At 34.4% G+C, this 24,618-nt stretch overlaps 2 protein-coding genes across 6 annotated transcripts in view; one reads left to right on the plus strand and one right to left on the minus strand.

The window, feature by feature from the left end:
- Window positions 1–24,618, minus strand: part of RUNDC3B (RUN domain containing 3B) — a 112,679-nt gene that overhangs the window by 28,860 nt on the left and 59,201 nt on the right. For all 4 annotated transcript variants that reach the window (XM_074266641.1, XM_074266642.1, XM_074266639.1 and 1 more), the window contains 4 exons: window positions 16,722–16,811; window positions 13,032–13,112; window positions 11,192–11,360; window positions 4,811–4,968 (listed from right to left, as the gene is read on the minus strand). In XM_074266641.1, coding sequence (XP_074122742.1) covers window positions 4,811–4,968; window positions 11,192–11,360; window positions 13,032–13,112; window positions 16,722–16,811 — 498 coding nt within the window. The remainder of the gene's footprint in view (window positions 1–4,810; window positions 4,969–11,191; window positions 11,361–13,031; window positions 13,113–16,721; window positions 16,812–24,618) is intronic.
- The window catches only part of ABCB1 (ATP binding cassette subfamily B member 1), a 193,776-nt gene continuing 193,124 nt past the window's right edge, over window positions 23,967–24,618 (plus strand). The window contains exon 1 of one of the 2 annotated variants that reach the window (XM_074266626.1): window positions 23,967–24,116. The gene's annotated coding sequence lies outside the window, so the exon portion shown is untranslated. The remainder of the gene's footprint in view (window positions 24,117–24,618) is intronic. The other variant, XM_074266632.1, reaches the window with a different exon arrangement.

Raw genomic sequence — 24,618 nt, forward strand, 5'->3', positions numbered from 1 at the left:
TAATGGTTATTTGCATGTAAGTTATACACAAACACACACACACACACACACACACACACACACACACACACACACACATCTTCCAATAGATTGTAAGATCTTTAAGGGGCAAATGCTTTGAGGATTGTCACAATAAGATATATGGAGGAGAATGACATTGCATTTTATATATATTCCTCCAGTTTCATGACACAAAGTAAATTATTGTTCACTATATTGTTTCTTATTGCTGAATACCTAATTGTTAATCCCTTTTACTTCCAAATTTCGATTTTTTACTTTCTGTCACCTGTTTCTGATGCCCTCAAACATGCCTAGATATTGTTCATCTTCAATAAGTCGTTATTTGACCCTCCAGTTCCTATTATCCTTTCACCAATGAACTATTTTTTAAAAAGCTGGTTATAGTTTTTGCTTCCACTTCTTTGGATCCTACCACTCAATTGAAATAAATCCTTTACAGATTTTCATGATATCAGTCATCTTCCATGTCTTGCCCATTCTGACTATATATCTTAAAAGTTCTGTCCTGGGTCCTCTCCTATTCTCTCTCTCTTCCCTTATATTCCCTTTCTTGGTCACCTCATTCATTTTCAACAATTTGATTACCATCCCTTTGCTACTGACTTCAAAACTTTCTATTTGACCCTTGACTCTTTCCTGGTACCATGTCTCTTGTCTGATAGACATCTTTAGCTGGACTCCCACTGGCATCACAAACTCCAATATATTCAAAGCATAAGTCTTTATTTTCCTAGCCAAACCTACTATTTCTGTTGACATCACTACCTTTTCTCAACAACTAAGGCTAACAATCTGAGAATCATTATCAACTTTTCCCACTTCCTTATCTTTCAGATCCAATCTTTTCCCAAATCTTATTCTTCTACTTGCATACAATCTCAGTTAGCCATCCCCTTCTCACTACTCACATGATCACCACCTGCTTTAGGACCTTACTGCTACCACATCCAGATATTTGTAACAATCTCCAAATTTGTCTTCCTGCCTCTTAATCCTCTTCTCCAGACTGTCTTTTACATATTCCTGCTATCTTTACAGCATAGGTTCAAACATACCATTCCTTTATTCAAGAATCATCAGTGATTTCTTATTCCCACTATGATAAAAAGACAAATTCCTCTACAAAATAGTTATAGCCTTTCATTTTCTGATTTCAACCTATCTTTTTAAGCATATCACATTAATCTCATGAAACTCTTTGCTGTCCCCATATAAAAATTCCATCTTCAACCATCATACATACCTTTGCATATATTGAGTACCACAAATGTTTTAGATCATTGATTACAGGGACATACCCCAGTCAGCTCAGAGAGTAATAATTCATGATCACTTAAAATCCCATTAGATCACCTTAGGGTAAAGCTGAAAATTGTGTGCAGGATTTTCAACAGAGATCCATGATTCTTAAGCCCACATCAGACAACTGATCTCTCTCTGAGAAATACATTTAGAGTTGTAACAGCCTAGTCATTAAGTTGAATTTGTAGGCACAAGAGAATCTGTTATCATGTACTAGTTCATTATTTGTTTCTCTACTCATCACAGGATTATAGAATTTTATAGAACATCTAACGTCTCCATTTTACAGATGGGTAAACTAATTTCTCAAAAGGTTTAAGTATTTAGTGCTGGTAGTAAGGCCCAAAGAAAAAAAGACTTCTGTTCTCTGTGGGATCCTGGGTAATTCCCTTAAACCTCTCTAAGGTTCAGATTTCTCATCCATAAAATAAATATTCTTTATAGCACCTACTTCACACACAAGGTTTTGCAAGGATAAAATTAAATTAATAGATTTAAAACACTTTGTATACCTTAAAACACTGCATAAATGCCATTTATGTTTTTCTAACATCATGATTTGACATTAGTTAATTGATTATAGTCTAATTTGTATAATAAAACCAAGAATGAGAAGAAGCAATATGGCTAGTGAATAGAAAGGTGACCTCAGGCAGGTAGAACTTGATTCAAGACCTGTCTCTGATACCTATTGTGAGACCTTTATCAAAACACTTATTTAACCTCTTAGTGCCCTAAAGCAACTCTAAGACTAAGTTGTAGAAAAGGAGGGCATTTGCTTTTGTAGAAGAAGTTTCTCATGGGGGACCTCCATTCATAATGAAATCACAGGAATAGTAAAAAAATAAAATAAAATAAAATAATAAGAAATGGATGTTATATGCTTTAGTGCAGCAACTTAGTAATATAGAACCAGGCCTAGAGTCAAGAGGACCTGAGTTTAAATTGTCAATGGATAAACAACATCAATGAGACTGATATGAAAAGCAATATTATTACTGGAGAAATCAACATATATGCAGAGCTCAAAGAGTTCATCATAGTCCTTCCAGAAGTTTGCATATTTATGACACTATGACAAAAGGAGGAAGGGGCATATATGGGAGGGAAAAAGTGAGAAAAAGGACAAAACCCCTCCCAAAGGGGAGGAGAAAGATTATGGCAAAAGCTACATTTTTTTTCCTACTAGACTACGAAAATGGGAGGGTCCATTTAACTGCAAAGAACCTCAGATACACAAGCATTTTCCCAACCTGGCACACACTGGCTGGCACCTGTTTTGCCTCTCAAAGGCACACAAGAGATCCAGCTTGGGGTGCGTGCAACAAGTTACGTCAACTAGGGTGAAGGGGTTTCATCCTTGACACATTCGAAGCCTCCTGCATGCCCTGGATTCAGTGTTTCTGAAAAATATAACTACTCAAAAAGACAATTTCAGAGGAACCCTTAACAGTCTTTTACAAAACCATCCTCAGACCTTTACTAGTTGTGTGATCCTGGGCAAAATATCTAACCTTGTATACTTCTGTTTCCTCATCGAAAAAATAAACTAAAGGAGGAAATGGTGAACCATTCCAGTATTTTTGCAAGAAAACCCAAATAAAGTCATTGAAAGTTACACATGACTCAACAGCAACAACAATAACTATGTGTCAGACACAACAAGAATTAATAGTAAATTCCTTCCTTCCTTCTTTCCTCCCTCCCTCCCTTTTTCTCCCTCTCTTCTTCCTTTCCTTTTTTATTTCTTTCCTTTTTCTTCCTTTCATCCCTACCTCCTTTTCCCTCCCTTCCTCCCTCCTTCCCTTCCTTCCTTCCTTCCTTTGTTCCTCCCTCCTTCCCTTCCTTCCTTCCTTCCTTTGTTCCTCCCTCCTTCCTCCCTGCCTGCCTGCCTCCCTTCCTTCCTTTCCCCCTTTCATTATCAGGAATAAGTGACTTGTCTAGGTTCACAAAGTTAGTGATTGATTGGGGACAGATTTGAGTTCAAATTCTCCTGACTCCAAGGTTGGTACTCTATCCACTCAGTTAACTAGCTCCTGCAATAGCAATTTCTAACTAAAAAAATATGCCAAGGATTAATAATTTTATCAGTCTCACAAACTCCAAATATAGGAACTCTTCTTATCAAAGTAGATTGCAACTTTTTCTGATTTAGGTATTAAATCCTATAGAGTTGGATAACGCATGAAGAAGTGACTTTGCCATGGGTCACCCAGTCAGTTTATGTCAGAGGCAGCACTTGAACTCAAGTCTTCCTGACTCTAAGGACAATTCTCTATCCACTATTCCCTGCTTAATCTTTAAATTTCATGATTCTACCTTTAAGCAAACAAACAAATAAACAAACAAAAATAGGACAAATGACAAGAGCTTTCCAGTAAAGTGATCATAAACAGATAACCAACAACATGCTAGGTAACTTTCATGGGTTCAGGATTTGATTTTTTAAATAAAAAAGTCCAATTTCATAAAAGTTTACATATTTTTAAATTCCTATTTACACACTTTAGTTTTTTAAAAAATCAGAAAAAATGCCTAAGTTTCATGGGTACGAGGAAAACTAAAGTCACTTCCCAATAATACAATTGGTTAATTTCTTTCCATTCAATAGACTGCAGGGAAATCTACTTTGGGTGAGCAAAGAATTTCAGAACCAGAAAAGACCTCAAAGATCATGTACTCCAAACCTTCTCATATCATAAGTGAAGAAACTGATTAAGTGCTATGTAAAACTGAGAAAATGGACACAAATAACACATTTAAAGTGGGGTTTTTTTGGTTGTTCTCCATTTGTTTTTGTTTTTTCCTTATCCTTAAGGACTTTAAGAACTTAATTTAAGAATCACTTAAAAGACTTTATCATTAAAGCTAGATTAATCAGTAAAGCTCAGAACAAATCTGAGTTGGCACATCCAAGAAAAACTCCCTTAAATAGGAGAACAATTTTATTTGAAGCAACCTGAAGAAAAGTAACTTACAGGACAGAAGCTTCCTGTGTTCTTAGGAAACAAACTGTCCTCATAGCTAGATGAAAATGCATGGGAGGGAACAGAGGAAGTTCAGAAGGAAGCACAGACAGACAGAAGTGTTGAAAATAACATGGAGTTTGTTATATGTTTTTCCCCCCAGGAATAGCAAGGACTCTGAAATATGAGGTCATAGTTTCATAAAGTGAGCTTGTATTGGGGATGTGTGTGGGAGGGTTCTTTTGTGTATTTAGAAATGCTTCTTTTGAGGGTACTTTAAGTACAGAAATAAAAAAAATAAATTAAAAATTCTTTAGATGAGATTTTTAAATAAAGAATTTCACCCAGCCGCCTCGGCACTTCAGATAATCAAAGAAGCTGGAACTTGCCCTACAGGGTACAAATAAAAGAAGAGGGATTGACTTTGACATTCATATTTTTACATATGTCACCAAAGCTTTTTAGGAGTTTGTGTGTATGTGGGGGAGGGAAAGAATATTTTCAAGGTTGTCACTTACAGCTGGTCCTGCAGTTCCACAATAATGTACTCTAACTGTTCCTTCTCTAATTTGTGGGTCAAATCAGAATCTTCAATCCTCTGAAGCAGTAACTTGTTTTGAGAAACAGATTCAGCCAGCTGGTTCTCTCGAAGTCGTAACAATTCTTCAAGATAGCCCTGGAAAAAGAGGAACACCAAGATAGCTCACTGTAACAACAAAGTGACAACATAATGTAACATTTCCTTGGCACCCTCCCAATAGCTGGCATCTTGGTCTCATAATATTATGAAAACTTTTTAAAGTATAGTATTTTATGTTTGATAACAACATAGTTTTAAAAAAACCCTAAATATCAATGATCTCAGAATTTTTAGCTGGAAGAGACTTTGGGTCTCATCCACTTCAACATCCTATACAATACATGAATCCATTGTAAATATGCCTGAAAAGTAATTTTTCAAACTTTTCTTGAATACTTCCAGTGATGAACCATTTAATTCATTGGGCTGATGCAATTGTCAGAATTTTTTTCTTTTCATTAAACTGAAAACTACCATCTGTAGCACTGTCCAATAGAGCCACATGGCACTTGGAAAGTTTTCCAAAATATAATATGAAAATGTATTCCCTCAAGATATCCAACTGCTGATTCTACTCTTACTCTATGACAGGCATATTTCTCCATTTTTTAGTCACATATATTCTTAATAATGTTATTTTACACACAACTTTACACTAGTCATTCTAAAGAACAGGCTGTAGCCAACTTACTCAAACTAAGGAGCCCATTATCTTTAGGATTACTTCTTATTGTAACTCTTCAGAGATTGTGGTGTACCACAATTTATAGCCACAAACATCTCCTGAAGAACATTATTGTGAAAGAGACTGACTTTTGAGGCAGGAAGCAGTTGGAATTATTGAAAACATTCCATCAGTTGTGTCCATCCAAGATGCACAAATTGATGGACTGATTCTGTGGCCTATAAATGTTTATTGATTGTTTAGCAGGCTTCTGTTATCTATGTGACAGCACATCACAATCTGGACACTATGCTTTTTTTATCCACTTGAAATTGGACTTCACCCAGCCCAGAATCAAAATTCCATGGAGTAAGGAACAACTTTCAGGAGTGAGTCCAGTAGGGAAAACAAGAAAATCCATCTAGAACCATTGTCCTATTTGGAACTGAATGGAGTATAGTTTTCGGTAAGGGCCCTTTAAATGGGCTACACCACAGCACAACAGGAGATTTGAGTGGCTGTGGATATAGGACTGCCCCTGTGGGTGGGATCCTGTCCATATCGAGATAGCTTTGTAATGGGTGACAGCTCTCTCTCTGGTTGGCTGTGTGTGTGACCTCACAGGCCCTTTATAAGCCCACTGCAGACAGCAGTTGCTCTCTTTAACCTGGCACTCTTTAACCTGGCTCCCTAACCTGGGGTAGCCAAGCCAAGCCAAGCTTATGGATAGCCAAGAGGTAAGGAGCTTGGTAGAGAACATGTGGATCTTCAGACCACGTGTTCACTAGGAAGCTGACAAGTCAGGGCATTATGTGAGTAGGTATAATAAAGGCTTTTAAGATTACACGTGGCTGTTCTTGAGTGCGCTACTGGTTATTAAACTATAGATTCAAGAGATTGTGGCCAGAGACCTTTGAAGGCCTCAGAGGAGGCGAGCCGGGTAGAGTTGACACTGCAAAGGTCAGTGGTCAAAGGTACTCTGTTGGGCCTAGGGCAGACTAGTAATTGTAACTGCCAGGAGGGCATGTTACAGTTTTCTACATATAAACTATGCTAAATGTGGGCCCCATTCTCCTCAGGAATAAAGTGAGATAGGGGATGTATCCTCAAGACATTGGAGGAAATGTTTGTACTTATGGTCTTTGCTGTATCTTCAAAGTAAATATAGATATTTGATATTAGGCAATTAAATGGAACCATGAGACTAGTCAATGGCAGCCACCAGTGGGGGACACCTAATCAAGAGCTAATGGCATTAGAGAAGAGAAACCAAAAGCTACTTAGGATATCATTAGAAAGAGAGACTAGCTAGCCTTGCTCTGGTAGCGTTAGTGCGACTAGAATGTCCTCCCTATGCTAATTCAAGGCTGATTTCCTATTCTCTATGCCATACTGACCCTGGAAGAATCTGTTTTAAGTTTCAGGATGAAATCTTATAGAGCACTGAAATTACCACAATTTCTATCTCCAGGTACCCAAAGGCCAATAGTATACCTTTATTTTCAATGTGTCCTGTAGCTGCAACCTAAAGAAACATACCCAGAATTTCGTCCACATTCAGTGGAATTGGAATATGAAGTAATAAAACTCTGTTTTTCAAGGAAATCACGTTCAAGAACATTTGAGGTAGGAAAGCAGGCACTCCCTAAAAGCACTCTGGTATCCTCTTCCTGTATTCCTCCTCTTTACCAACATCTAGGACAGCCACTCCTTCTCCTGACATTCTTCTGCCTGAGTCACTCCCTGCTACAGGAAACTCCCTATAATCAAATGTGGTCCGGGGATGAGCTTCTGGTCATTCAAATATTAAAGGGTTTTCATCTCTGTACATTGTGCACGTCAGCTTTCTCTTAGTCTTAGAACATAATAAAGAGTACTTAACATCCAAAATATACTTAGATTATCTAATCTTTCACATTCCTGAGAAAGAGCTTCAGGATTTTACAGCACTTCCAGGATAGGATTATACTCAAACACATTTGTAGGTGTGCAAAAGAGCTACTTAAGACCTATTTCTATGTGACAGGCCAAATAAAGCTGTGGTAGAGAGACAGCATGGCATAGTGGAGAGAACACTGATTTTGAAATTAGGAAGACCTACAAGCATAGTTCTTATCTCTGATGTTTACTGGTTGTGTGATCCTGAACAAATCACATAAGCCCTTTGAAGCTCAATTCATTCATCTATAAAATGAGAATAATAATACCTAGAGTGCCTAATTTGCAGAATTGTTTTGAGGCACACATGAGATAATAAGGAGTTTCCCAGAAGCCTTAGGGCCATGTAAAGATGCTAAAGCTTGACACTGTATTAAAACTTTGGGGACACTTTCCAAACTTCAAGGTGCTATTTACAATATCAACTTTTGTCATCATTATTATTATTTTAAGCTAATTTAGAAGATATATTAACTACTTGATATTATGTGGCCCAAGAGAGTTTGTGTAAAGAAAGAGCCCAATATGGGTTTTCCTAGATACTTAGAGAGAGATTTTCAAAGAACAAAGGGGAAAAAAACCATATATGAGAATGCTAAGAACCTGAGAAAACTGCCAACTGGATTCCCTATGGAAGAATACTGCCATCAGCAAACAATATTACAATCTTTTAAATGTCTGAGTGCCCAAAGAAATAAGTTCAATTTATGAATAAGAACAGAAATCTAAAGAAGGGGGAAAGTTGGGACATGTGAACCTATACTTTATCCTACCACACAAGAGAATGACAATCAGTTTCTCTTATTTTCATATGTTTGTCTGTGCTGAGACTATCACTAAACATGTTGAATGTAGACTTCTTCTATCTCTGCGAGTAAAAGCTTTTACTATGTGTCAGGTACTGTGATAAGCATAAGGGAGTTGTAATGACCAAAATGAATCACTGCCTAGTGACCAGACCTCTGATGATGAGATACTTTAATGTTAGTAGTCTAATGTTCTAACAATAGGGAAAATAATTCATCACCATGCAAGGATCTAGATCGGAAGTGTTTCTAGCTTAGAATTACCTGCCAGAGTTTGAACTTCACTTTTATGACATGAAAGAACTAATGCTTACCTCCATATTACAAAGAGGCATCAGAATAGAATGTTAGTAGAAAAGCTATTTAATCAGTAAATCAACTGTCATCATTTTTTTTAAATCTATGTATATAATATTTATAGTAGTATCACTTCAAGTGAAAGCAAATAGTTAGAAACAAAGAGATGTCCATCAACTGTGGAATAGTTAAACAAAATGAATAATGAATGTAATGGGATATTTCTAGGCTAAAACAAATGATGAATATGGTGAATACAAAGAAATACAGAAAGAATTCCCTGCATTAATTAGAGTGAGGAAAGCAGAGCCAAGAAAATAACAATGTAAATGGATAGAAACAGAACAAAATAATCAAAAGTAATTTACAGAAAAAAAATTCACAATGAACAAGCCTGACCCCAGAGAAAGGACTTAAAAAGATGATTCCATTCTCTTTTGAAGATTGCAGAATACATTCCACATTGTCAGAGTTTTTTCTGTATTATTTGGTTTCAGTGATTGTTTTTTCTCTTTTTTTAAAAAAGCATTCTTTGTTATATGAAATGAATCTCTAGGAAGTAAGGATACAGGAGAAATTCAGTCTATTTAAAAACAAAAGACATCAATAAAATCTTTTTAAAAAATAAATTGAAAATAACCAACAGGTATACATACTTCACTATATGAGAAAAGTAGTTATATAATTTTATTGTTTTATCTAAATCCAATGAATGTCACAGATACTGACAAATTAAAATCATAAATACATGAGTGGAAAAGAGCCATTAGTTTGGTATTAGAGATGCCATTTGAGTTCACAGAACTCCAATGTCAGCTTCTACATCAGTAAAATAAGGAAAATGGACTAGATGATCTTAGAGATCTTTCCTAGATTCTGTGTCCTATGAATATTAATAAACAAAATGTGGAAGAAAAAATTAGGCTACTGAATTATGACACTAAGTTAGGAACTGTGAAATAATAAAAGACTAATTGATATAGTGGTGAATTCCTATATTAGAAAGAACAAACAAGATACCAAAACATAGAAATTAAAAGATAATTTTTAAACATCTCTTTCAAGCAAGTATTATAGAAATTATAGACAGCTAGCTAATGCAACAGATAATAGTGTCAGGCAGGGAGATAGAAGACCTAAAGTCAAATCTAGCCTTAGATACTTACTAGTCAAGTGATCCCAGACAAGTCACTTAACCCTGTTTGCCTCAGTTTCCTCATCTGTGAAAATGAACTAGAGAAGGAATTGGCAAACTACTGCATTACTTTTGCCAAGAAAATCCCAAATGAGATCATAAAAATTGGATGTGACTGTAAACAACTGAACAACAACAACAATCCTGAAATTATGTAGTATAAGTTTAGGGTGAGACTAAAGGATTTTGTACAAATAAAACTAAGACTAGAAAGAAAGCAGAAAGGTGGAGAAAACTTTTGTACCAAGTTTCTCTGATAAAGGCATTGTTTCTCAAATATATAGAGAACTTAGTCAAATTTGTAAGAGTGAAAGTAATTGCCCAAATGACAAATGGTTAAATAATATGAGCAGGCAGTTTTTAGATGAAGAAATCAAAGCTATTTATAGTTATGTGAAGACTCTAAATCATTATTGATTAGAGAAATTCAAATTAAAACAACTCTAAGGTACCATCTCATACAAATTAAATTTGCTAATATAACAGAAAAGAAAAATGACATGTTAGAGGGGATGTGAGAAATATCAATACACTGATGGTGGATTTATGAACTGATCCAAACATTCTGGACAGCAATTTGCAACAATACTCAAAGGGCTATTAAATTGTGCATACCTCTTGAACCAGCCATACCACTATGAGGCCTGTATTCCAAAGAGATCAAAGAAAAAGGAAAGGTACTTATATGTACAAAAATAGTTATAGCAGCTCTTTTTGTGATGGCAAAGAATTGGAAATTGAAAGGATGCTTATCAGTTGGGGAATGGCTGAATAAGTTGTGGTATATGATTGTGGTGGAATATTATTGCACTATAAGAAATGATGAGTAAGATGCTTTCAGAAAAACCTTAAAAGACTTATGAAGTGATGTAAAGTGAAGTGAGCCGAACCAAGATAATATTGTACACAGTAACAGCAAAACTGTATAATAATCAACTATTCATGACTTAGCTATTCTCAGAAATACAATGTCCCTAGAAAATGCTATTATACTTATGATGAAAAATACCATTTATCCCCAGAGAAAGAATAATGGATTCTGAATGTAGATCCAAATATACTATTTTTCAATTTATTGGCTTTTTTTGGTCTATATTCTCTTTCACAAAAAGATCGATATGGAAATGTTTCACATAACTGCCTATGTATAACCTATAAAAAATTGCTTGCTGTCTCAGGAATGGGTGAAAGAAGGAAGGGAGGGAGAGAATTTGGAACTCAAAAATAAAAAAAGAGAATGTTAAAACTTTTTCCTTATAATAATAAGTATAATATAATAATATTAATCCTTATAATCTTTATAATTATAATAATTATAATCCATATAATCTTTATAATATAATACAATCCTTATATTATTAAAATAAATTTAGGTTGAAGTAAAGGATCAAATTAATTTGTGATGACTTGATTAAGTACCTTTTGTTCCAGAGTGAGTTGATACTTCTGCTTAACTCTCTTACACTTGTTGTACCAACTATTTTCATCCATGATAAAAGGAGGTCCAATATTCTCTGGAGTACTACTTTCACTACCACTGCTTCCCAAAGTCCTTAATTCTTCTTCATCACTGCTGATGCTATCAGAACTACAAATATAAAACATTATAAAAATAAATATTATTTATATTAAACATTATATTTATATTAAAAATTAACTTTTGAAATTAAAAAATCCATAACAGTTAACTTTAATTTTAATTTAACAATTAAGTTAGTAGCAATAAATATTTCTGAGCCCAAGTCAAATCAATCTTCTCATCTTTGGAGATTTGATCTAAAGCCCTAGTGGGAAGAAGTTTTAAAGCTTTGCATAAACATAAACAAGGTAACACACACCTGGAAGAATTCTACCATATTGCAGAAACAATATGTTGTCTATTCCCAATGTCTATGAAAAATTGGGACAGGAAGAACTAAAATATTGGAAGGAAATAAGATGACTTTCAATTGGGAATGCAGTGGCACACGAAAGCAAATGAAATTAATATGTATTTCCTGTTCTTAAATACATTAATTCAATAATGTGGTTCTGTCATGAGATAGCTGAATTTGTGCCAATTATAGTAATTGTTCTAAGCAAATTTCCAATTATTCTCATGTGTTCTTCTTTCATTACAGTTAAATGAATTCAGGTGTTTATTGACAACTTCTAAGAAACAGAATATTATCCTGAAAGGAAAAAATTCAAGGAATATGTTTTTAACATTAGTACTTTAGAATACCACCATGCTGGTCAATAGATAATGTTTACAAACATCAATGATCAGACATTATTATAGGAAGAATAGTAGGAATCTCCATTAACCATTTGCATAATGTTTAACTGGAAAATTATTATGCAAAAGAAAACAAATGAGGAAATTTGATATATTTTATGGACTTTGTGGCATCTTTGCGCCTAAGGAGTTTATATTTAAATGAAAGATTTTTGTTCAGGATGCTACAAAGCCATTAAAATATTTTATAGTATCTTATTTAACTTCAATTTGATGTGCTGGTAAATGTATGTTCTTCCCATATTATTGTCATTATTATGTTATGATTCTAATCCCCTTTCCCCATCTATCAGATATACGTAATCCCTCTTTGAACTAATGATCTTGATTTGCTACATCAATGACATCAACCTTGAACGATGCAGTTGGAGTCAGCAAAATTTGTTTCCAACACTTTGAAGATGGGGAACTCTGGCCAAACAAATAGAATGTAAATGATTTCAGTCCAGGGTAACATTTATGTCTTTCTTTATGTTCTCCAGGGTTTAGCACAATCCTTGGCATACAATAAGGGCTTAATAAATGCTTGTCAATTGGCTCAAGTTCTGCTAGTCAGTTTTTTCGTGTATAATTGGGGTGTTAGACTTGATGATATCTACAGTTTTTCCCCAATCCAATATCTATGACCCTTTGATCATTCTCAGGGTTGATTTGATTCTATTTTTTCATTGTGGTGTTTTTAACAGTACTATGCTAGTTACAAGTATACTTTTCAATAAGGAAAATTGGATTAATTGATTTTAATGAATTAATAATGAATTTAATGAATTAATGATCTATTTGAGATAAGTCTATAACAGTTGTTTAATTATTGTAATTTCACAAAGGAAGGAAATACAAAGCTTCATGATTTCTTAACAATGAGCTCCCAAAGGCAGTTGAAACTTCATGAGATTAACATAAATTTTAAGAAACAAATACGAGCTATAGAAATGTACAAGAAGTTTTCATTATAGCAAAATAATTGAAAAAATGAAATACCTTTGGGTGAATTTCAAATATGGTGTATAATCTATGACAGCTGGGAAGTTGCCATCCAAACCCTCTCCCTTCAGGCAGAAGCTAAGATAATAGAAAAAAAATCAATAAGTGTTTTGCATTAAAAAAATTAAAAGAGGAAGTCTAGATCTATTGATAAGTTGATTTTGTCATCAAATTGGTGGTAATGTTTGCATTAAATCATCTTCAGTGGTTGCCAAGTAAAACTTCAAAAGAAACACTTTTAAACTCTATTGACGAGGCATTTTACACAGTGATGGATCGTATAGTATGAAAGTACTTTATTGAAAAAGAAACAAGTCCCAGAAGTATTCTTTTGATTTAGAGCTATCTTTTCTTCTTTCTTTCATTAGATTTTGAAAAACTTTTCTTACTAGAATGCTGATATGGTCTCTTTAAATAAATCTTTCTACAAATTGCATAGGCTTACTTTAATCTTAAATAAAAGTAAGATATTTTGAAGAAAGTTACTATTTTTGAAGACTTAATCTACCTACCACTGTCTACATAAATTAAGACTTGATTTACAAGTTTGTTTTTGAACTAAACCTGTGATCTCATCAGGGTAGGGACCTTCTGGTTAGGAAATGCTTCCCACCATCTATAACTTAAAGCCCAAGAGTTTTGGGGACCCTGAGAAGCTAAATGACTTTCTTATAAAGGTGGTATATAGTAGAGATAGGACTTTCCTGATTCTAAAAGAAGCTTCTCTATCTGCTATACTATAGTACCTGTCTTAGCTTAGGATGTTTTAAAAGAATAGAAATAATATTTAAAATGGATAGACACATAATCAATGATCATTGAATCTAACTGCCATTTACTGGCCATGTGACCTTCAACAAGTTATTTAACCTTAACTACATGACCTTTAAAGATACTAAGCTACTGTACTGCTTCCAAAGTCACATGATTCTATATCCCAAAGTTTTGGTTGAAATGATCATTACAAAAATGACAAGTTTAGTTTAAAGATATAAAAGGTATGGAAATTACATTTAGTAAGAAAGCTCATGAAAAAAGAAAATGATTAATACTCTTGCAAGCAAGCCATTCAGGCTATTAAAAGTTCATGGGCTCAACTTTCAAAGAGAAATCAATTTTTTATTACTCGACAACTCGTAGTTTTCTAAACATTTTATTCATTCAATTTAGTGTGTCTTCCCACTTGAAATGAACCTCTTTAGAAAAAGCAGAAGAATGGAACACAGTGTGCATATATTCACTCTTTTCTTTACACAAATGATTTTACCAATATATGACACATGAACTTTTAATTACTTGTGAGATAAACCATAGGAATTCATTTTTAAATGCATTTTTTTTGGCCAGGCTCCTCTTGTGATCAATGGTAGGGGCAGTTAGGTAGCGCAGTAGATAGAACACCAGCCCTGAAGTCAAGAGGAGTACCTGAGTTCAAATCTGGTCTCAGGCACTTAACACTTCCTGACTGTGTGTCCTTGGGCAGGTCACTTAACCCCAACTGCAAAGAAGGAAGGAAGGAAGGAAGGAAGGAAGGAAGGAAGGAAGGAAGGAAGGAAGGAAGGAAGGAAGGAAGGAAGGAAGGAAGGAAGGAAGGAAGGAAGGAAGGAAGGAAGGAAGGAAGGAAGGAAGGAAGGAAGGAAGGAAGGAAGGAAGGAAGGAAGGAAGGAAGGAAGGAAGGAAGGAAGGAAGGGAGAGAAAGGGAAAAAGAGGGAGAGAAAGAGAAAGAAAGAGAGAGACAGAGAGGGAGACAGAGAGAGACAGAGAGAAGGAAAAGAGATAAAAAAGAAAGAGAAATAAAGAAAGAAGAAAGAGAGAGAAAGAAGGAAAGAAGGAAAAGAGAGCTAACTAGCCAGTGGTAATGATGGTATTTGTATAAAACCATATTCTCAAAAATATCAATCCTACAACCCTGGCCACATCAGTATTATGCTCAGTCTAATTGAATTCATCATTCTAAACTACTAAAGTTGAAAAAGCTCCCATTTTCATGAATTAAGAAGGGTAGAAATTAATTTAAAAGCTTACTTCAATGAATGTTTCACTTTCTAAGTAAAGGAAACTCTGTCAGGATGAGTTATCATTTTTTTAAAAAATCAAATCCTTAAAAGAAGATTTTTTCTCACTTAATCCTCACATACACTTTATTAACATGATCTTGATTTTTCTAACTGTATGATTTCTATGGCATTCTGAAATTTTAGAAGAATGAAGGAATAGCTTCTTTATAGTCTTTTCATTTCATTACATCTCAAGTTAAAGACCATGTATGATAAAAGCCAAATCAAAAAAATATTGCCTTTAGAACTAATTATACTAGTAAGTCAACATATCAAGTTCTTGTGATTTTGTTGAACTCCCTCCACCAAGGTGGATGTCACTGTCTGTGGACTTAGAGAGCTTTGTTCGAGATTCACAGAGGCTTACTAACTTACCCACAATCACACAGCTTGAAAGTGTCAGAGGTATACTTTGAACTCAGGTCTTCCCCACTCCACATCCAGTATTCTATCCATTATATCACACTGCCCCTTTCAAAAAGCATGTTAGTATACTACCACTTTTTGGAACTTATGATCTAAAAAATCTAAGCAAACATGCTTGATCAAAGTAAGAGCCAATTTCCAAAAATGATGTATAATCTTAGGAATAAAACAAAACCCAGAAGGGTTTAATATGCAATGTTGGGATTTTGGTCTTATCAGTATAGAAGCCACTGAAATCCATCTCTTTCTACATTTAAAAACATTTTCCCTTCCCCACCTCCCACGGTCCATTCAAGAAAAGCTTCTCTAAGGGCAATATTCCAATCTAAGCAGAGGGAGTCAGATCATACCCTGTGCTTGGTATGAGAACTCTAACAACTGATGCCTTGGCTATGTCAGGGCCAGATGCCAACCACTGGGCAGTTCCTTTCATTTCATTTAACATTAACTCCCTTCTGAAAACAAACCAGTTTTAGATTTTTTTCCCATTAAGCTTTAAAACCAAGAAGAAAAATCAGAATGTTAATAAAATGTCAGGACCTAAACTTGTGATGTGAGGCAGCATAGCAAAACCTATAGAGATTTAGATGTATTATAAGGAAGATTCTATGTTACCATATGCTAGTTATTTAAGCACTTGGTGCCCCCAAATTGCTGAACAATTGCTGATCTGTACTGGTGGATGGAATTCCCACCAATTTGGGGCAGCTCAGTGGCACAGTGTATAGTGTGCCAGCCCTGGAATTAGGAATACCTGAGCTCAAAGTTAACCTCATACACTTAATACCTGGGTGATTCTAGGCAAGTCACTTAACCTTTTTTGCCTCAGTTTTCTCATCTGTAAAATGGAGTTGATAACAATAACTATTTTGCAGGGTGGTTGTGAGAATTAAATGAGATAATAATTATTAATCAACAAATATTTATTAAGCTCCCATTATGTGCCAGTGCCTGGCAGAGAATACCATTACATAAATACTATTTATTTGTCATTATTATTTCCACACAAGGAGTTCTCTACATTGATGAAATCACAAATTCAGACCCTCTTCCCCCATCCTAAAAAACTAACCAAACAAAAAAAACCTAACAACATAAATCCTTTTGCATACATATAAACTAAAAAAAAATAGAAGTAGAACCCATTGAGGTGGAAAAAATATATGGGAGAGTATTATAAGCTATACAGAACTTGCCAGAATACCTGAAATCAATTGCATTGAGTCCAAGCAGCATGCCAGCAAGCATATTTGCTTCTTCACCCAAGACAATTGCTCCATCTTCATAAAATCTCCTGGGGGAAAAAAAGAAACACTTGAATGTGCAAACTCATTAAAAGCAAACAAATTTGATATAAAACATTGGGCTCAGTAAAAACTGGGGTTCCTTATATGATTTACTTACACAAAATCAATACTAGGCTTTGTAAGATATGAAAAACTACACATATTTTTAAAAATTACTAATGGACCCAGAGTCCATATATTTTTCAATAAGGCAAAAATTCTAATTCAATCTATGAATTTCTTCCATTTATAGAAATTTACCAAATTTTTATAGACTGTTAGGTCCATAATTTATACCTACATTCTACTAATTCCCATAATATTCTTATATTACATCAGCCTGCATATTTGAGTTCTCAGACTAAACACAAAAAATGTTTAAAAGAAGCAATTAAAATATTTATTCTTGGAATATGAATTTTCTTGGGTCTCAGAATAAACACAGATCAATGTTTATGTTTTCTGTGGATGTTTTTTTTTAAATACTAAAAAACAAAGTAAAACAAAACTCTGGAAAGCCTAATTTTTGCAAAATAGTATAACGTTCTATACTGTAGTGGTGATAGAGTAGATAAGATGTCAAAGTAAATAATGATGCATGAAAAAAGTTAACAGGTCAATGTCATTAACTAATCTAAATAAGGAAGCCATTTTCATCTAAATACACTCAGGGTTCCATTTTTTCGTTAATGTTAAGAAGAATATTTCTGAAAAGCTGAGATGTGACTCCTAAAGCACCTCTTTTAATAGAAGAATTTAGGAAATTTTAACCTATTATGTTAATGCATCCAAAATCTATTATCTTATTCATTTTTGTATATAACGCATATTTTCTCTTAAAATCATGGTGAAAATCTCTTTCATACCTCAGTTGACTGTGTTCTATGAAATAAGCTGTTTCCCAAGAAATTTTGACCCTATTCTAGTGGCCAGCCTTCTGGTAATGAACTCTGTATTTAATTAGGCTGCTTCTCTGATGACACATGCATGGTCTTATCATAAGAAGCAGACCAGCACAGGTCAGACTCTGTTCTTGGTTAGCATCACCTTCAAGAATCCAAGTCATCATTATGTCATGATGAGGTAGCTGAGTAGTATGTTAGTAAAAATTTATTAATGAGGAGATAATAGATGGGAATCTTGTAGTAAAATAATATTAATGAACCAAGATATAACTAATTTAATCAAATGAACTATCATTAATGATTTTAAATTAATATTTACATTAACACTGGAAATGAAGAAGGTAATTTGTTTTTATAAGAAAATTTCACTAAATCTATTTAGGAGTAGTATTTGCCTTGCTTACTTTTTCAGCATATATCGAACTAATTTTGAATCCAAGAAGGGAAGTAGAAAAGAACAATTTATTAATATTATAACACTTAATATAGAACTTTAAATAAACAAGAGGCACAGAGAAAAATAAAAAAAAAACAATTACTTACTCTTTGTCTGTAAGCTAGGCAATACATTTTTCAGGAAGGAGACCTTACTAGCTATGTGATCATGACCAAGTCCTTAACTTGTCACAATTTTCTCATTTGTAAAATTCTAATCTTACAAGATTATTGTGAGGATCAAATGAGATAATATGTAAGAAACTTTGCAAAGCTTAAAGGGCTATGTAAATGGTGTGTATTACTAAAGGAAACTCTAAGATATATTGCTAATTTTAAGGGAAAAGATATCAATGTCATCTTCTGCAGAACAATATGAATTACTATTATAGCTGGTTTCAATATGGGGTTTCCTTTGCAAAGGAAGGTATTTTATTTTGTATCTCTATAGTCATTATTCTGAGAAAAGATCCATAGGCTTCCCCACACAATGTCAAAAGATCTTCATCAAAATGTACTATGACTCCTTGCCTAAATCTGTCAGAATTCCTCATTTCCCTCAAGGCTCAGCTCATGTGCCACATGATTTTCTTAATTTCACTATCTGCTAGCGCTCTCCTTATAAAATTACATGATTTCACACATACACAAATACACATCCACAATGCACCTCCTTCTACATTATAAACTCTTTGAGGCCATAGACTATCTTGCTTTTGTCTACATAACATAGTATACTGTCTATCACAGGCTTTTAGAAAATATTTGTTGGTTGATTCTACAAGGTTCTCCAGGTAGTCATTGACAGAGTTGTGCTTTGATACTCAGGTTCTAATAAATTCTCTGTGCTTTTAAGTTCTGTGGAAATTTTTGAATGTGCCTTAATCTTTGATGCTTTAATCACATCTAGGGTGTCAATATTTTTGTACAAGAAACTGGATTTCTATTACCAACAATTTCAAAAGATTTCATATAATTACAAACAAATATTATCTTTCCCATTTTTCCTCATGGAAAAAATGATGCATAAATGAGATATGATCATGCCAACAAGAATATACAATAAATGAGAGAAGAATAAGAATCCAAGGTGACTAATTCAAATAATATTCAAATATGTACTTCAAGACATTCCCTTTTTTTGTGAAAAATATTTCTTTGTCCTAAAGAAAATATTTCTATAATAAGAACCTAGCCAAAATAACATAGTGAACTTCAAAAATACATTCCAAAGGATATTACAAAGGAACTGTCTTCAAGCTTAAAAAAATTATAAAGTAAATTAATTCCAATGGTAAATTAACCCTTTCCTTTATTTTTGGTTAAAAAACAAATACATACAAACATCTTTATTCTGATCAGGAAGAATCCTGTTCACTTTTTTTTTGAGGGACTATTTTTTCTTACTATTTTGACATTTAAGGTACAAGTAAAGACTTCTAAGAAGTAACTATACTTCCAAGCATACTTGGTTCATTGATAAAAGATATCTACAATGGAAGTATATGGAAGAAGTATGATGCAACTAATAGAGTGCTGGAGTTGAAGTTAGAAAGATCTAAGTTCAAATTCCATCTTTGATACAGGGTATAGGACCCCAAGTGCCCCAGGCAACTCTTTCAGACTATCAGGTGAAGAGTAGTTGCAATTTTAGAGAATTTTGTGGCCAGGAATTCTTATCACCAAAGAAATCACTGTTGGGGACTATACTATAACTGAAACTTACTAGAATTCCATGATGCTCTCCTATGGATCCCATTCTGAACAATGTCCTGAAAGGTCATTTAAACACTTTTGGTCACTAAAGGACTAAAGTCCTTTGGGTTTATTCATCCTTGAGCCAGCTTCACTTTCAATGTCAAACTCCCAGAAAGCTGTCTGCATTCACTGCCTTTCTTTACTTCTTTACCTGCTCACTTTTCAACTTTTTATAGCCTACACTCCAATCCTACCATGCAACTGAACCTCCTAATTGTTCAATCCTTTGGCTTCTCCTTAGTCCTTACATTCTATCAGCTGTGGCAAAAGCCACTGAGTTGTTCACTTGCTCCTCCTGAGTACTCTCCTTTTGCTTCTGTGCCCCATGTATAGGCTCCTTTTCCTCTCACCAATCTAAGAACTCCTCCAACTCATTGCTAGTCATCATTATTTTCTATGCCCTGAATGTTCTTTCCTGCTTCTTATCTATTCACTTTCTTTCTTGATCATCTTATCAACTTCTGGTGGCTCAGTTAGCACCTTTATATACACAATTCTTGTGTGTGTGTGTGTGTGTGTGTGTGTGTGTGTGTGTTGTGCATGTGTGTGTTGTGTGTATCTATCTATATATGTATATAGACATATATATGCATATGTATATATAAATTTCTCCTTTTTCTTTTATTGCCAATTGCCAATGAAATCACAGAGTCAACGATTACTTTAAGGTAATAGTCAAAATTAAGGTTGTACATTACTATAAAATCATTAGTTCTTTTTTAAGAAAATAAGCAAGAATTACTAAAGATTCAAAATCATCTGTACCCATGCAACTGAGATCACATATTCATTCATTAAGTGAACTAGGGTATAGATAGAGTTCTAAGCATAGTGAACTGAATTTGTTTAATAATCATGATGAGTTAAAGACTATAAGATACTTGATAGCTAAATCTACCCATCTTCCTATTATATAGCCATTTTCTTTTCTTTTTAACTATTTTTATCATCAGTGCTTTATACAACATTTAAAGATAGGGATAGGGTAGTAACTAACCCTTTCTTTAGCTTTATCATTTTAGGGGATATCAGTGTGAAAACTCCATTTGCCAATGAAGGTCAACATGTTTTCCACAACTTCTGGTCTTAGAGTTACCTAGAGCACTGAGATGTTAGGCAACTTGCTCAGCATCATGAAGTTTATGTACATGTATATGTATTGTGTATGTATATGTACATATATGTGCATACCCAGAGGGATGTATAAAAGATCTAGGACCTCATTCCATACTTTTCTTTCTTCAAGACCACCTTTCTGTTTATTACATCACACTGCCATTTTTAAATCTTTAAAAATCACCTATGCAATATAGTTGGTTTGTGGAATTTAGTTAGTTATCCAAAGGATTGTTGGCAGAAAAAAAGAAAGACTTTCTACAAAATTAATGGTAGCTTCTAATTCTCCCTACGTAGCAGAGCAGTAAAGACATACTATGGACCATTTGCTCTCTATAGGTAAAGTTTCTTCCCAGATAGCTAAACTAATTTATCTCTAATGTTGACTAAAAGAGTAATGCCCACAATCCAGGGTTCATCCCTGATGCTTCCAAATCCAATAAGCATTTATGAAGCTATGCAGTTGATAAGGAACTGTCCTAGGAATGGGGATTCAATGAATATTTATTATTATTTCTAACATATAAGCTGAGAATAAAACTATTAAAATATGAATCATGACAAGCCGCTAAATTCTGAGTCATCATTTGATTTTTTTTTCTACTGAGAATCACACCCCTCCCCCAGTATTAGAATTTATCAGAATATGAGGAGTTTTAAACTCAGAAGCACTTGGGCAACATCTTTAGAGCTGAGGCACATGCTGACTCAAAGCACATAAATATCTTTTCATTACTCAGATGGGTTCTGATTTTCATATTCCACCCACAATGTCTTTTCTTCAGTCATGAAATCATTTATAATTTATCTCCTTTATTCCATGAAGAGATATCAAGTGTGGTAAAGGGAGTAGAGAGCAGGCCTTAAAATCAGTAAGGTTGGTTTCAAGACCTAACTTATAGATACAAATTCTAATTCCATGGATAAATCATTTATATTCACAGTGCCCTCAGATAACCCTCTAAGATTATAATTTGTAAAATAATTTCCACTCTACAGACATTCCTTATATAGTTGTCAATGGCCATTCCTTATACAAAAAAATCACATATGCAAAACAAACCAAAGAAATCATTTCATGACTAACTTCTATAATCCTATATAGATCCCTTTTAAATGCCTTATCTCAAATATAAGAACCCTTGTATGCAACTACAGACTACACAAATTCTAGTTATTGAAACATTTTGGTGACTTATTTTTGCTCAATTTTATCATAACTATAAATGGCAAGAACCAATTAAATTTTTTTCCATAATAACTCAACAAATTTTGAAGTGTTACTGTTAAGTTCTCTTCCCTTTGCCCCTAATATAAGTGTATGGAATAAGGCACACATTCCTTTGAAAGCAAATGCTTGTTTACTTTTAGATAAGATATACTTGTCATGGTTGACAAAAGTAAATTAGATGATGGCCATAATCCTAAAAAAATAACCTTATCGCCATAATATATATCTCTCTTGCTTGCTCATCCAAATTTTGATAGCTAAAAACTTTTAAAATCTATTTTAGAATTCCTAATATTTTGGATTCTCCTCCAGCTTTAATATCCAATTTGTCAGTCAGTGAGGAGCAAGGGAAGGAGGAATAAGTTATGATATATTTGGGGCAGGAGATGACAAGGAAAAGAGTTCAATTTCTCACTTATTTCCACAGGTGGACTCTTCAGAATATAACTGAATCAATCAACAAGTATTTTTTTAGTACTTATAAGCTAGAGTGCAGAAGGGCTAGAAGATACAAAAACTAAAGAAGAGTTCCTCCAAGGGGTTTTTAAGTATAACTTTTTTATTTTTTCCCCTAATTAAAAAGTATTTCTTAAATCTTCTCACTTCTCCCCTCATTGGAAAATAAAAATAAAATCCTTGTAGTAAACATGAAGAGTCCAGAAAACACAGTCCTATGCTGACCATGATTTTTAAAATGTCTAGCTCATTCTATATCTACTTTCTCTTTAGAGATGGGTAGCCTGCTTCATCAGCAGCACTAGGGAAATGTGGTTAGCCATTGTGTTGATCAGAATTTTTAAATCTTTCACCATTATTTGTCTTTGCAACATTTCTATTATTGTATAAATTCTTCTCCTGGTAGGATGTTACATTCTAACATGTGAGACAATATGTACATATTTAAAAGTACACAAAACAGATACAACTTAATCTTAATGAGAGACCTTGACGGGGAGACTTCAAACAAACCAGGAATCCAAGATCCCTGAGGGCAAGAACTGTTTGTGATCATCTCAGTATCAATATCAAGTAGTGCAATGCTAAGACATAGTAGGTGTTTTAATAAATTAAATTCTTTTTGACTGACTTTAAGTTACGTGTTTAAGGAACAGTTAAAAGATCCTTATGGCTGAATTGTAGTGTGGGACAAGGGAAATCATGTTGAAGAGGACTGGAAAGGTAGGAAAAGACGAGGTAGTTCACGGGATTGGAATGCCAAAAGGTGGAGTTTACCCATGATCCCAAAGATAATAGGGAGCTTTTGGAGTTTATTGATCAAAGAGACCACATGACCAAACCTATGCTTTTGGAAAACTGTTCCCTTGGAGACTCACTGTTCTTCCTTGGTACCTACTAATATGCAATTCCCCATTTTTTTTTTTTTTCAGCTTCAGGTTCTAGCTTTCCTTGTCAATTGCCAGCTGTGGCCATTTTCCAGCGGCAGCCAAAGTCAAGCAAGCCCCTCTCCCCCAAGTGAAACTCCTTGAGATTTGATTACATTTCTTCCCCATGGTCAGCTCCATCCTAGCAAACAGGTTCACTGAACTTCTCTCCTGTTCTGCAGCAACAGGCATATGCAGCCTCCCAAGAAGGGGCCTTACTTTATCCCCTCCCTTCCTAGTCCCTTCTAGGATTCTCACTGGTCAGCGCTTTCCAGCTTGCCCACCTTGGCTCATGAAGCTCCTCCTCCTGCACTGGGGTGAACTCCTGGATCACCACTTTTTAGGATTTCATTACTCTTTATCTGTGAAGGGCAGAACAAGAAGAAATCCACTTGATTTAAGTGCTCTCAGGCTAGAAGACCAGTGCATTTGTTTCTCACCTCTATCTACATAGGTTTTGTTGGTGGGGCAACAGCCAAGCCAAAGGTAAGGATTATTACTACTTCCAATATTCTATTTTAGGTTCTGCATTTATCAAATCCATTTTTCCAAGTATTTTTTCTCCTCTTGGTACTGTTTTTTCAATCACCGTGATTATTTAGTTTAGCTTCTGGAGTAATGTTTCACCTTGAAATCCATAATGAGCCTTTTGGCTTTTATTTTGTTTTGCAATTGTACAACTCAGGGAGATGGGGGGGGGGAGGCAGATATAATTGTCCATACAATTCATCTGTCCTCCACTTCAATGGACCATTTTTGTAGGGAGAAAAATTTTCCCCTGAAACTTGGCTGACATGGCTCACTAAAACTAAGATTACAGACTATCTTCCAGAAATAAAATACTGGTTAATATATATGCAAAAAAATTCCAGAAGCAGTTTTCTTTGAAATATAAGTATAAGAGAGCACTTTCATTCTGTGGGATTTATCACAGCTGAATCATTTCCTTTACAACAAAAAGGAAGGCTCACACCTCAGAGCAGGGCAA

The sequence above is a fragment of the Sminthopsis crassicaudata genome, chromosome 5 (assembly GCF_048593235.1).
Source record: "Sminthopsis crassicaudata isolate SCR6 chromosome 5, ASM4859323v1, whole genome shotgun sequence".
Lineage (NCBI taxonomy): Eukaryota > Metazoa > Chordata > Mammalia > Dasyuromorphia > Dasyuridae > Sminthopsis > Sminthopsis crassicaudata.